At 39.4% G+C, this 12,837-nt stretch overlaps 2 protein-coding genes across 2 annotated transcripts in view; both read left to right on the forward strand.

Moving 5' to 3' along the window:
* The window catches only part of AIRE (autoimmune regulator), a 178,411-nt gene that overhangs the window by 45,366 nt on the left and 120,208 nt on the right, over window positions 1–12,837 (forward strand). The gene's annotated exons all lie outside the window — the stretch shown is intronic.
* Window positions 1–12,837, forward strand: part of EFHD1 (EF-hand domain family member D1) — a 37,923-nt gene that overhangs the window by 14,774 nt on the left and 10,312 nt on the right. The window contains exon 2 of the mRNA XM_081956173.1: window positions 8,973–9,120. Coding sequence (XP_081812299.1) covers window positions 8,973–9,120 — 148 coding nt within the window. The remainder of the gene's footprint in view (window positions 1–8,972; window positions 9,121–12,837) is intronic.

The raw sequence follows: 12,837 nt of genomic DNA on the forward strand, positions 1-12,837 counted from the left end.
AGTTTATTAAGGAGATCTAGATATGAAGTATCACAAATAATGCCTTAACTTATTTGTTGGAAAATGAAGAATAAATATGACTGTATAGAGATACAAGCCCAACTTTGAACATGTATCACATAATGAGAATAGCAAAATACCAGTATTTTTTTCTCCCACTGCCTTGATTGAAAATTGTCCGATGGCAGCTCTCAAGATGCCTTATAACCTATTAGAGAAGGATAGATAGGATAATATATCTTGAGCCTGCTGAGATATGTTTACAAGACAATTTATCAACACAATTTATTGTGTTTGCTCTGATGTAGATCCCACTTTTACAGAAACAAGTTGGATAACTCAGGCAACATTTTGTGAGGTTATCTTTGTACTTTCCGAGAAAATAGATAGGATTCTCGAAAATGACTTCTGCTATCTGTGGGATATATCTATGCCTGCACAAATAGCAGAAGTCAGGAAGCTGGGTGAATCATATACTTTTGGATCAGAGGTAGTAAATGGTCATTTGAAAGGGGGTGGATGGGCTGGTAATATACCACTTTCAAATAGGTCATCTCTTGATACAAGCAGGCTAAATAGCTTCCAGTCAGTATTCACCCTTCATGGAAAAGTTTGTGGAGAAGATGTTAAGACTACAACTACAAAGAATCTTAGTGCAAATTATGTAGATGAAGCAAATTGTGTAGATTGGTTTTAGCTGAGTTTCATATCCAGGAATGGAACTGAAATTCTACAGGTCATTTTGGAAAACTTGAATTGGAAGGTATAGCCCTCCTACTCCTATTGGATCTTTCAATGGCATTCAATGCCATTGACATGATAACTGTTTGAACTATTTCCCAGGGTTTGGAATGGAAGTACTGTTTTACAATGTCATGTTTCTACTTAAGTGAGCAGACTCAGTCGGTGATAATGGGGGGGGGGGGGAATTAACTGAATGCCTGGTTTGTCTGTTTATGATTCTAAAGGGCTCAATTGTTTTCTTCTGTGTTGTTAAACTTCTATATGAAACTCCTTCACAAATGACTTACTCCTTCAAATCTCTTGTTTTTGATTATTTATACCATTCTGCCAGGATTTCATTAATCCTTCATATATCCTGAGACTAAACACTTACGTTTTGTTTCAATTAAACCAACTAAATATAAACTTCCTTTTTAATAGCATATTTCTTTTTACAGTTATATTTTCCTAAGAAAAGAAATAAAAGTCACTTTGGTATAATGGTTAAGGCACCAAGCTAGAAATAGGAGACCATCTAATAATAATAATAATAATAATAATAATAATAATAATAATAATAATAATAATAATAATAATAATAATAATAATAATAATAATAATAATAATAATAAATTTTATTTGTTAGCCGCACCGTCTCCAGAAGGACTCGGGGCGGCGTACAATAAAAACACATAAAATATACAAATATAAACAGTACATATACATATACATATGCATGGAGGAGGTAAACAGATGAATAAAATAGAATTAAAATTTCAATTTAAAATCCCCTCAATTAAAATACAAAATACACAATTAAAAACCCATCAGGAGCGATATGGTAAAACTATGGTTGAGCCAGGCCAGCTACTTGGAAGAGGTGGGTCTTGAGCTTTGCGCGGAAGGAGCGGAGGTCAGAGGTAGTCCTGATATCAGGGGGGAGGTCATTCCACAGGGCTGGGCCCGTCACAGAGAAGGCTCTGCTCCTAGGTGTCGCCCCCCGACACTGTCTGGTAGACGGCACCTGGAGAAGTCCCTCTCTGTGCGAGCGAATTGGTCGCAGGGATGTATGGGGCAGGATACGATCCCGCAAGTAACTAGATCCTGAGCCATGGAGCGCTTTGAAGATCGTTATCAGAACCTTGAAACGCAGTCCTGCCTTGACATGAAGTCAGCTGGATAACTTTGGGCCAGTTGCTCTCTCAGCTTTGGGGAGCAGGCAAAGGCAAATCTCCTGAAATCTTGTTAAGAAAACTGCTGGGACTTGTACAGGAAGTCACCAGGAGACAAAAACTGATTCTAAGGAACCAAAAAAAGGAGGAGGAAAAGGATATGATGAAACAAGTCTGTCTACTGGCTTGTCTCTTTTTACCACTCTTAGAAACTGTGTGTATATACTGAAACAAGGGTGATGATTTTTTGTGGAACTGTTAGTGGTTGTTAAACTGTGATATATTCTAATTTTGCTTATATATTTTATTAGACTCACTTCCTCCTCCACAGTAATTCAGTTGTTCTAATGTCAGTCCGTCCGTGTCTCCCCCCCCCCCCCCCTTTTGACTTTTTGTTAAAATTCTGAGAGGGCAAATAGATTTTTCAGTATTACAGTTAGGCTTTTTGGCATTTTTAACTTGGTATGGGTCATCTAGAATGAGTTTCTTGGATTGTGATCAACATTAAGGAAGAGTTAACACTCATTCAAGTTTACTTGATTGCAATTTATTTCAACTATGGAATTCATAACTTTTTACTGAAACTCAAAGAGGCATTATCTTTTATATGGCCTCCGTCATACAAGAAATACAGCTGACTGTACTAAGGATAATGAATGGTAGTTTGTTGTTTCAGATATTCTCATAGGCAATTTGTGGTAAGAGAAGGAAATATAATAAATTATAAACTTTCCATTTATTTATTTGACATATCCTGCCTTAACGTGTATTAAAGGTTTGGTATGAAAATAAGTGTAAAATTTTAGATTTACTTTAGATTAAAAAGTAAAAGAAAATGGCTGGCAGAATGCTGCTACTGAGGTATGATGAAATCCTCACCCTTAGGTTATCATTGAGCTCTTTCTTGTCTTGAAAAACAAGTTTGTCCTCCTTGCTTCACAAGCTCCCTGGCTATATTTGTACTTTTTAAAATGGTCTCAGGAAAAAAAAATGTTCCTTTAATTTGTGTTTGTATTGCTGAGCTGTTTCATCTACGGTTTGCTCCGGCTGAATTGAAAACAGATTGAATATTCTGTAGCCACTTTGCTTTTTGTGGCAGTGTAACTTTGGAAAGCTATGCTTTGAAAGAAAGATCTGGCACAGCATACTGAACACCTATTGTAATACTATGATAGAGCAATGCTTTGCCATCTCAACCCACTTCTGGCAAGACCCAGTTTCTCACAATCCTTGCTTTGTGTTGTTTCTATGCTGGAATGATGGATATGAGAGACTGCTCGCTGGCTGTGGATCCTGAGTCAGTTAACCCTTCTGGAGCTATTGCTGTCCTCGCAAAAATGCCTTACAATTCGTGCAGCTCCCATAAAAAACCTCTTTTTCAGAGTGGCAGGATGCCAGGCTTCGCTTTTGTAGTTTTTGTTTGTGAAATTTTGATTTGGGCAGTGACCCAGTAAGCGGAGAGAGAATGAGAATGAAATTTCCTTTGATTGTAACGACTACTTCTGTGTTACAGCCCTTCTTAGAATATAGGAAATACCTTACTGTAATTCTTCTATCATTGCAAGTGCATCATTGTTATAAGGGGGGGGGAGTATCCTATTTTTCTGTGTGTTCTGCAAGTGTTTAAGGCTTGTGTGTTACTTTTACAGAATTTGGCATGGTTGACGTTCTTATCTGCTAGCAGAAATTCATATCTGGTAACTATCTTCAGGGCCTAATATAGCCTATTATCTTTACTGAAATCATTTATGTCCGTGTTTTTGTTTTTGGACTGGAGGCATTATTATAAAATGTATGAACTGTAATAGTTACTTACATCCCTACTGTGTGATTATTTATCATCCTGACTTCAGAGAAGGGGTGGGTAATTCATTTTCCTGAGACTGTTTAGAGGAGTGAGCCAATAGGGCTGCTGAGGTCACTGCCCTGGGCCTAATGTATGGGCCATCAGAATTACTTTGAAGGAGTCCTGAACACACTATGGGGCACTGCCTAACAGTCTTATCTTCATACATAACAATGGATTACTCTAGGCTCCTTTCCTTTGGGGATTGCTGAAGTTGCACAATTAGGAATAGATTAAGATTTTATATACTTTAGGGCCACTATGGACATATCTTAACTAAACTTGCCTCTATGCATCCAGTAAAATACATGCTCGATTTTGCATCCTATTCAGTGCAGTTATGACCTGAACTTTGAAAAGTTTATTGTTGATTCCATTATCATAGACAATTCACTCCCTGGTCAGTTTACACTTCAGGTAACAAACCTCTTCAGGATGAAGATTCTGTTAAAATGTTCTGGCCATGTACCTGAAACACTTGGATTTTCTAAATTCTAGGAATTTCTTGTTTGTCAGTCATGCTAACAAAGCCCCAGCTCATTTGTGGAATAGAGAGAGATCATCCAGATCAGTGCTCCCCAACCTTTTTATCACCGCGGACCGGTAAATGTTTGATAATTTTTCCGTGGCCCGCTTGTTTTGATTTAATAATTTTAATTTAATTGTATTTAAACATGCCTTCAAAATAAAATACAGCTACACCAAAAAATGAATATAAAGTGATTTATTTTATTTAACTCACTAGAATGCCAAATCAATGAGAACCCTGAGCTTGTTTCTTTGCAACGAGATGGTTCCATCTGGGGGTAATAGGAGACAATGACACTTTCCTCTTTCTGTTTGATAGTGCTGAGTCCCCCCCCTCCGTGCACTTATCTTACGGCAGCTTCTCTTCAGTCCCCGCGTCTCCGACCTCGAGTCCTCAGTCCTCCCGTGGCGCCTCCTCCTCGGCCAATGGCGTGAGGTTTGCCTTTCGGCCAATCAGGAAGAGGAAGTTCCTCGGGCGGCCCGGTGCCGATTGATCCACGGTCCGTGGCCCGGGGGTTGGGGAACAAGGATCCAGATGGTTGATAGTATTGCTCCCAAGTGACATTTTTCCTCCCATCAAGCAGAATAAACTATGGTATTTAATTTACTAGGCACTGAGGGTGTTGAAATGGAAGATCTGATCTGATTCTTGGACAGATCAAACTGAATACAAATGAAAGCCCATTTTAAGAAAGTAGTGATGTATCTCTGATAAGCTCTCATTGGTCCAGGAAATCTGTACAATTATAGTCCAGTTTCAATTATTCCATTTCTGGAAAAGGTGAGTAAAAAAGAAATAGTCATTTTATAGCTCCAAATACAGCTGAGACACACAGATCTGGACTCTCAGCCAGGATATTATATTGAAATTGATCTGGTTATTTGGTGAATAACCTGTGCTAGAAACTGGATTGGGAAGTTGGTTTTTGTTCTTGGTGACTGTTTTTTCTTATTAATGATCAGTAATCAATCCATACTCTTGCACATTGCCTCTGTATGACAGTGGGCTGGATGAGGGAGAGGAAATAGCACACAAATTTGTAAATAAAAATTTGATTTTGGAGTTTGAGGTTCAGCCAGTTTTGGATGAAGTTGTAATTTCCCCGAAAGAACAGGTTTACAGTCTGGGAGTGCTCCTTGGTTTTCAGTTGTGACTGGATTCATCGGTAGCAATTGTGGCAGTGATGGTAATTAGGGAAAAGTGTCTCTAAGTTGGCAGTTGATGACAACTAGGCTGTTTACTGGTAGCAAGGTACTAGGATCATACACCTTTAATGTAGGATCTGCATTGATTACCACTTGCTGATTGGGCACAATTTCTGTAGTGGAGCATTGAATTTAAAAACCTTAAATGACTTAAGGCTGTTAAAGGATAATTGTTTAAAGGATCACCTCTCCCATTATGAATACACCCAGGTTTTAAGTTTTGCAAAGGAAGCTTTTTGGAAAATGTTTCTGCTGTCAAAGACCTGTCTTTATAACAAGCCAAAGAAAATCTCCTTTGGCATTGCTGCCAGGATGCTCCTGTGTTGCATTTGGATCATGCTCTTTTAGTATTTAGAAAATCTGTTTTTAAAAGAGCTGCATGTCTTTTGCCAGATTCTTAACTGATTTTAGCATCAGCTTTAGGATTTATTTTAGATTGTTTTTCTCTATTTGCATTAAAATATATTAGCTGCTTTAAAAATAAATGGTCATTTTAATGTATTTCCTATTAGCCAAAATTAGAGCTCTGAAAAAAAGTAGTTAATTATGGATTTTTTCTATCCTAAAATATATTTATGGAGCAGACATTTGAAAGACTTAAGTCTAAGAATAATATCTGACTTTATGACTCCTAGGGTGTTTGGCCCAGACTGATCTGTGCATATTATCTGTGTTTCTTAATTGTTCCCTGATCCACTAGGCTTTTTATTTCTTGTGAATCAGCCCTTCTTATCTACAAAACTGGTTTTTCTCTTTGTAGATTTTTTTTTCGGTTACAGGAAGTGGGGGTGTGTAGCCAAAGGGACATTCAGACTAAAGAGGAACAATAAAAATTTAGTAATGATTCATCTTATTTTTGCTGCCAGTGGCAAGGAATTTTATGTATGTGAAGTGCTTTTGTGTTGCTAAACATTATATCATCCAATTTTAGATTTCGGTTCATCTAGAAACCCACAAGCTAATCTATGTACATGTGCTAATTATGTTGTAGGCCTAGAATTCTTTATTAACATTTTAAATCAAGAAGCCAAAGTTCTTTCAATAATGAGAAACATATTTTTTCAATTTTCTCAAATTGAGAGAAGGCACTTTAAAATCCACAGATGATATTTTAAAGAAGAAATCATAACAAAAATACTAGTATGTTGTTTCTTTCAAAAATAAATGCCTCTTTTAAAAATAATAATATTTTTTGAATGGTTACTTTCTAAAATTCTTTTTGCATATCTGGATTATGTTTTGCGATTGTTGCATAGATCCTTTTCTCTCTCTTTCTCTCTTTTTTTCTTTTTTGTTTTTGTTTTTACATATGTCTGAGGACAATAATTAATCCAGGCTTTCATGGTTGACAACCAATAAAATTGTTTATTATTGTATACAAACTTCTGCTATAGAAGGTACCAGTGACGTGCAGTCAGGTGAGGCAAGTGAGGCACAGCCTCACCGCTCTCATCATGAAAAGAAAAAAAATGTAAAAGGAAAAAGCTGAGCTAGTTGCTGCCTCATCGTAGATGACTCTGCTTAACTGTTAAAAAAAGCCTCTAAAAAAGCGCCCTCTACTATGAGGCAGGAGAACTGCATGCCTCATCTAGTCTAACTTGAGGCGTTTTATGATCACTCGAGCAGGGTTAAGCAAGGGTTAAAAGCCTAAAAATTCCTGACGTAGGGGAGGCACGCAGTTTTCCTGCCTCATACTAGAGGGCACTTTTTAAGAGGCTTTTTTAAACAGTTAAGCAGAGTCATCCAGGCAAAGAACCATGCTGTAGCACACACACTTTCCCCGAGCCTCTTTCTTTTGGAAGGCTCGGATCGGCTCCCCTCCGGCTTCTCTGCCTCTCCTCTCACTCCAGCCTGCCGGAGTGAAAGGAGAGGCAGGAGGTGAGTGGGTGGGCTTTATTGCGTTCCAGGCATTTCCCACCCAGACAGCAGCTGCCTTTGCAATGGTGGAGGTGTTTGGGGAAGGCAGCAGGGGAATGGGGGTGGTGGTGGCAGAGGAGCTGTTTTCAAGCCACTGGAAAAGATATCCAATCCAACTTTTGTGTGTATGTGTCTGTTTGTTTGAGAGTGAGTGAGTGAGAGAGGGAAGGGGGTAGGAGAGATAGTCCAATCCAACTTCTGTGTGTGTGTGTGTGTGTGTGTGTGTGTGTGTGTGTGTGTGTGTGCGTTTGAGAGAGGGGGAGGAAGAGAGAGAGGGAGGAAGGAGGGGAAGGGAGAAGAAAAAGAAAATGAAAAAAGGAAACTTATTTCGCAAAGGAAAAAAACAAATGCTGTCTTTTTAAATCGGAACTGAGCATGCCTGGCTGTGGAATTCTGGGAGTTGAAGTCTAAAAGTCTAAAAATATTTGAAACCCACCACTGTGTCAGTGCCTCACCAGCCATAAACCTCACCGCATGTCACTGGAAGGTACAGAGTTTCTTTTTAGAGCTTGGGAAAGGCCAGTACCTGAAGCCCTCTTTTGCTCCACAATGGCTCTCAGTGCCGGGCTACTGGGCTATATGGCTTTGGTATGATTTTGGGTTCCTTTTAAAGCCACCTCTTTGTCCAAGTCTCTGCCAACTGTCATATCAGAACTAAGTGAATCTTTTCCACTTTCTGTCAATCTTTTTCTGATTCAGTTAAAATTTGGATGACACTTGAGAGGATTTTTTAAAAATCACTCTATTTAAAAGAATAATACCATATTGAGGATTAAGGGATGAATAGGACTTAATTAGACCAAGGAAAACATTTTTTTTCTTTTATGTATGAGTGACATTTTTTATCTCATGCGGTATGTTTAATTATGCAGATGATTTTTCCCTTCCATTCAATCTTGTTAGATTCTTTGACACTGCCTGGACAAGTCCATGCAGTTTTCTTGGCAAGCATATTCAGAAGTCCTCCTTCCTAGGATTGAGAGAAAGTACTAGCCCAAGATCACCTTCCTGGATTTGTGCCCATGGTGGGACTAGAACCCATGGTATCTGGTTTCTGATACGTTAACCACTATATCAAAATGACTGTCTGTATTACAAATATCAAATAGCAATTCCGCCTATTGGTTAAGACAGCAGGCTAGAAGGCAAGAAACAGTGAGTTCTAATCCTGCTTTAGGCATGAAAGCTGTCTGAGTGACTTTGGGCCAGGCCCAGCCATCATTATTTATCAAAGTAATAAATGTGGGATTTAAAAAAAAATCTAAAAAAGAAAAAATTGCAACCTTATATTCTATTTATCATTTCTCTTTGGCATAGAAAGCAATCAAATGACAAATTTGAGTCATATGGAGTTATTTGCTTCAAGTCTGATCCTGCTAAGGTAACACCATGTGATGGGAGAGATAAATAAAACACGAGAATTGTTGGCTGAACAATGCATGAAATTGGCCCTGGTTAGAGGGTGATGTTTGGACTGATTTTGACAAAATATTAGGGGTTTACGCTGATTAGCTTGAGCTGTATTATATTTTGGCCAGGCAGCCCCACAGTGTCCTTTTAATATTTCTTTTTCTGCTTAGATATGACTCTGGAAAGGATGGATACATTGACCTTATGGAATTGAAGCTGATGATGGAGAAACTTGGTGCACCTCAGACACATTTGGGTCTGAAGAATATGATCAAGGAAGTGGATGAAGACTTTGATGGCAAGCTCAGTTTCCGTGAGGTACGTGCTAGTAAGAAAGATATGCAATGCAATAAGAATGTGGAACTCAGCTACTACTTCTGCTTTTCAGCTTTTAGAAAAAAAATAGAGAATGTGCAGTACATTAAGAATAAGATTTCAGTGCCCTATTTACAGTAACACAAGAGGTTATTCAAGGACATAATTTCCTAAGGGAATTCCAAAGAATTAGAACTTGCTATTTATACATCTTCCCTATCCATCCCAAAATTTAAACTATGGAAATCTTATGCTTTAAAGATATTGAAATCCAAACTCTGCAGTATGACCCGACTTGCATAGCATGTTAAGTCATGCTTCCTTGGTAGTAATCTTCTACTTATTTATTAGATTTATATTCTGCCTTTATTTTGTGAGATTCAGAGTGGAATGCATAATGCTCCTATTCTCATTTTTCTTACAACTAGAACCCTGTGAGTTAGATTGAGCTGAAAAAAAGGGATGCGAAGCCACCAAGCTGGCTTCTATGCCTAAGGGAGGATTAAAATGTACTTTAAATCCTGAGAATACCGGTTGCATTAAGCCATGCACGAAACAATGGAATATAAAACAGTTTGGTGTAGAACCAGTTTGGTGCAGTAGTTAAGGTACGACTCTAGAAACGAGGACACTGTGAATTCTACTTCCATCTTAGACATGAAAGGTGACTGGGTTACTCTCTGTCAGCCCATACCAACCACTTCAAAAGGATTGTTGTGAGAAAACGGGAGGAATGAATATCAGATGTGTTTACCACCTTGAGTTATTTATAAAAATAATAAAAGCGGAATATAAAATAAATAAATAAATAAATAATACATTGCTTTTGTTCTTACTAAAAACTGATATGCTTGAATTTGCTTGGTTTTGACTCGGCATATTGGATAAGAACTATAGTTGGGCTGTAGGGAACATGTAGGGCTGTAGGGATTTATAAGCCTCTTATTCTCCTCCACTTCCTCTTCCCCCTTGTATGCTTCAATCACTCAGGCACATTCTGCATTGAGCACAATAGGGATTACTGTAATGTCCAAAGCAGAATCAGAAGACAATTCAAATTGTATTTTCTGAAGCAAGTTTGGCACATAAATAATATTTTATCCACATCAGAGCCATTCATTTATTGAAATTAAGAACTTAAGGGGTGAATTGTATATATGCACAGAGTCAGGGAAGGAAGCTTGGAAGAAATGTTCAGAAACATTAAGCAAAAAAGACAAAAGTGTTACTTAAGTCCTTGGAACAGAAATAATATTAAGAAAAGAATCCGGTTGGCCCCTGCATGACTCAGTGAAGTGTAAGAGGGAAGGAAGGAGAAGTACAATCAACTTGTGAAATTTTGTTATTTTAGCCTACAATAAAGTATCGTTCTCATCTTCCTGTGAAGTCGAGTTTTGGATCTGATCTGCATTTAGGAGGACAGGAAGAGCCTCTTATCCCCTGCAAAAATAAGCAATATTCACTTGCTGGGTACTACCCAAAGACATACAAACAATGTTTTCCAACTTCAGATTCCATGGCATGGTACAAAGTGGATAGTCCTGCACAAAGCAAGTGCCTCTTTGATTCAGATATTGTACATGCATTGTGAAAACCATTCTTTATGGAACAAAAGTTTAAGGTGGGTGTTGGCAACCCGCAGTTCCAGAGCCACATGCGACTCTTTGAGCCCTCTCCTGCGGTTCCCTGATGACCTGCTCGCATGACCTGCTCTCCACCCCGAGACACTGGCCTGAACTGGCTGTGGCCGATAGCAACCTCACTAATACGACCGCTGGCGGGGTGGGAATGGGATCTGGGAGGAGGGTACGATGGAAAAGGGTACAGGCCTGCAGCTGAGGAGCGAGCATGAGCCGCAGTGGCAACTTCCTCGAAGATGATCCTCCTCCTTCTCACGCAAACCTCTGGCCAGCTGTTGCGGGGCTGGGAGGGCGCATGATCGGGGCAAGCATCGGGATACCCTCAAGTGAATGGCTAGGCAGTGAAGGTGTACAGAGCAGACAGGTTAACTGGCTGATGGACAAGCTGCTTTGGTGAGGGCACTCCGGCTTTCTCTGAGCCTGATCCCCAGGGTGGGCATGCAAGGTTCGGCGGGGCCAGCCCCCTTTTCCCGCTGTCCTGAGCTTCACTCCTCCAGCTGAGCAATGCCAGCGGTGGCATTGAATGAAAGCACCCTAATGCCGCTCAGCTGGAGGAGTAAAGAAGCTCAGGGCAGCGGGAAAAGGGGGCTGGCCCCGCCGAACCTCGAACGCCGGTTTGAGAGGCCTGATCTTGAGGGACAGGAGGAAGAGCTACTACCAAGACAACAATCAAATGAAAGAAGGGAAAGGGAAAGGGCATATTCATACTTGGAAAATTCTGTTACTGTAACTTTACAGTAGTACTGTAGTACTACTGTAGTAAAGTAGTACTAATCTACGTACATAACATTCCTAATTGATCTACCTTGAAGGGCAAAGGAAATTCCTACCACTCTGGTATAGCTGTAGCATAGATGTTGTGCAGCAGGGGAATGGTATAATAAAAGGATAGATCATTTTTTGAAATGTAGTATTTCTGCAGCATTAGAGTTAATGTGGAGCAAATAAAAAGACTAATCAATTGGATTGTGGATTAACCTGAATATTTATTTCTCATCTTTTGTTACAATACAATTGTAATGGCAATATTACACATTACTACCTTACTGCTGATCCCTGTCCTGCTTTCTGTCCTATGGCGGAGTCCTGATTTTGGGTATGCAGAGCAAGTTAGGTAAAGCTACTTTGCTATTCTCCTGTTTATAATTGTCACAAGCCTTGGGATGGACATTTGTTAATCACAGCATGGATATACAAGGGGTGCAATTTTGAAAGAACACTAAGCCCATATGGAAGGATAGACAAGGCTTGCTATGCAAAAAGCACCAGTTTTAGCATCAGAACACTTAAGGAAAACTTAGGGGTAACTCAGATGTGGGTTACGGATGAGATGAAAGCAGTGTTGTTCAGAGATGGAAGAAGAACTAAAAAAATTCATCTTGCATATTAGCAAGCACTTTATATTTCACCCGCATTGAATGTGTGCTACTAGGGAAAGGGCAGGGAAATTCCCTGAGTTGTGTTCTATAGTTTTGCAATGGTAATTTATTCCGATCTATTTTTACATCTAGTATTTAATAAAGTTAATTTTTACTTCTTCCAATTATCACTCCATCAATGTGTAACTAATTGCCACATACCATTCCAGACCAGCTCTCAAAGTGAATAACATGCATATAAAACAACAAACTTGCTACAAGTCATTTATTTCATCACATATAATGACAACATATTGTGGTTTTTCCTTGTTGTTAGCCACCCTGTTCTATGTTTCGTCGAAACGTCTATTTTTTATTGTGAAATGTTTGATTTGTTCTTTGGGCTCTCCCTTTTTTCCTAAAAAGATTGTCACTACCCTGGGGCTACCAGATCTGGGCTATAGGCACTAGATCAGTGATGGCGAACCTATGGCACGCGTGCCACAAATGGCACACGGAGCCATTTGTCAGGACACGCGAGGCGCTGCCCTGTCAGCTGAGTTCACCTTTTTAAAAGCTATTTTTCGCCTTCCCCAGGCTCCAGAGGCTTTATAGGAGCGTGGGGAGGGCGAAAGGAGCCCCCCCGGAGGCTTCAGGGACCGTCCCTGAAGCCTTCGGAACGCTTAAAACCACCCTCCGAGTTTTAAGCATTCCGAAGGCTT

Source organism: Natrix helvetica (assembly GCF_964273705.1).
Source record: "Natrix helvetica genome assembly, chromosome: 5".
NCBI lineage: Eukaryota > Metazoa > Chordata > Lepidosauria > Squamata > Natricidae > Natrix > Natrix helvetica.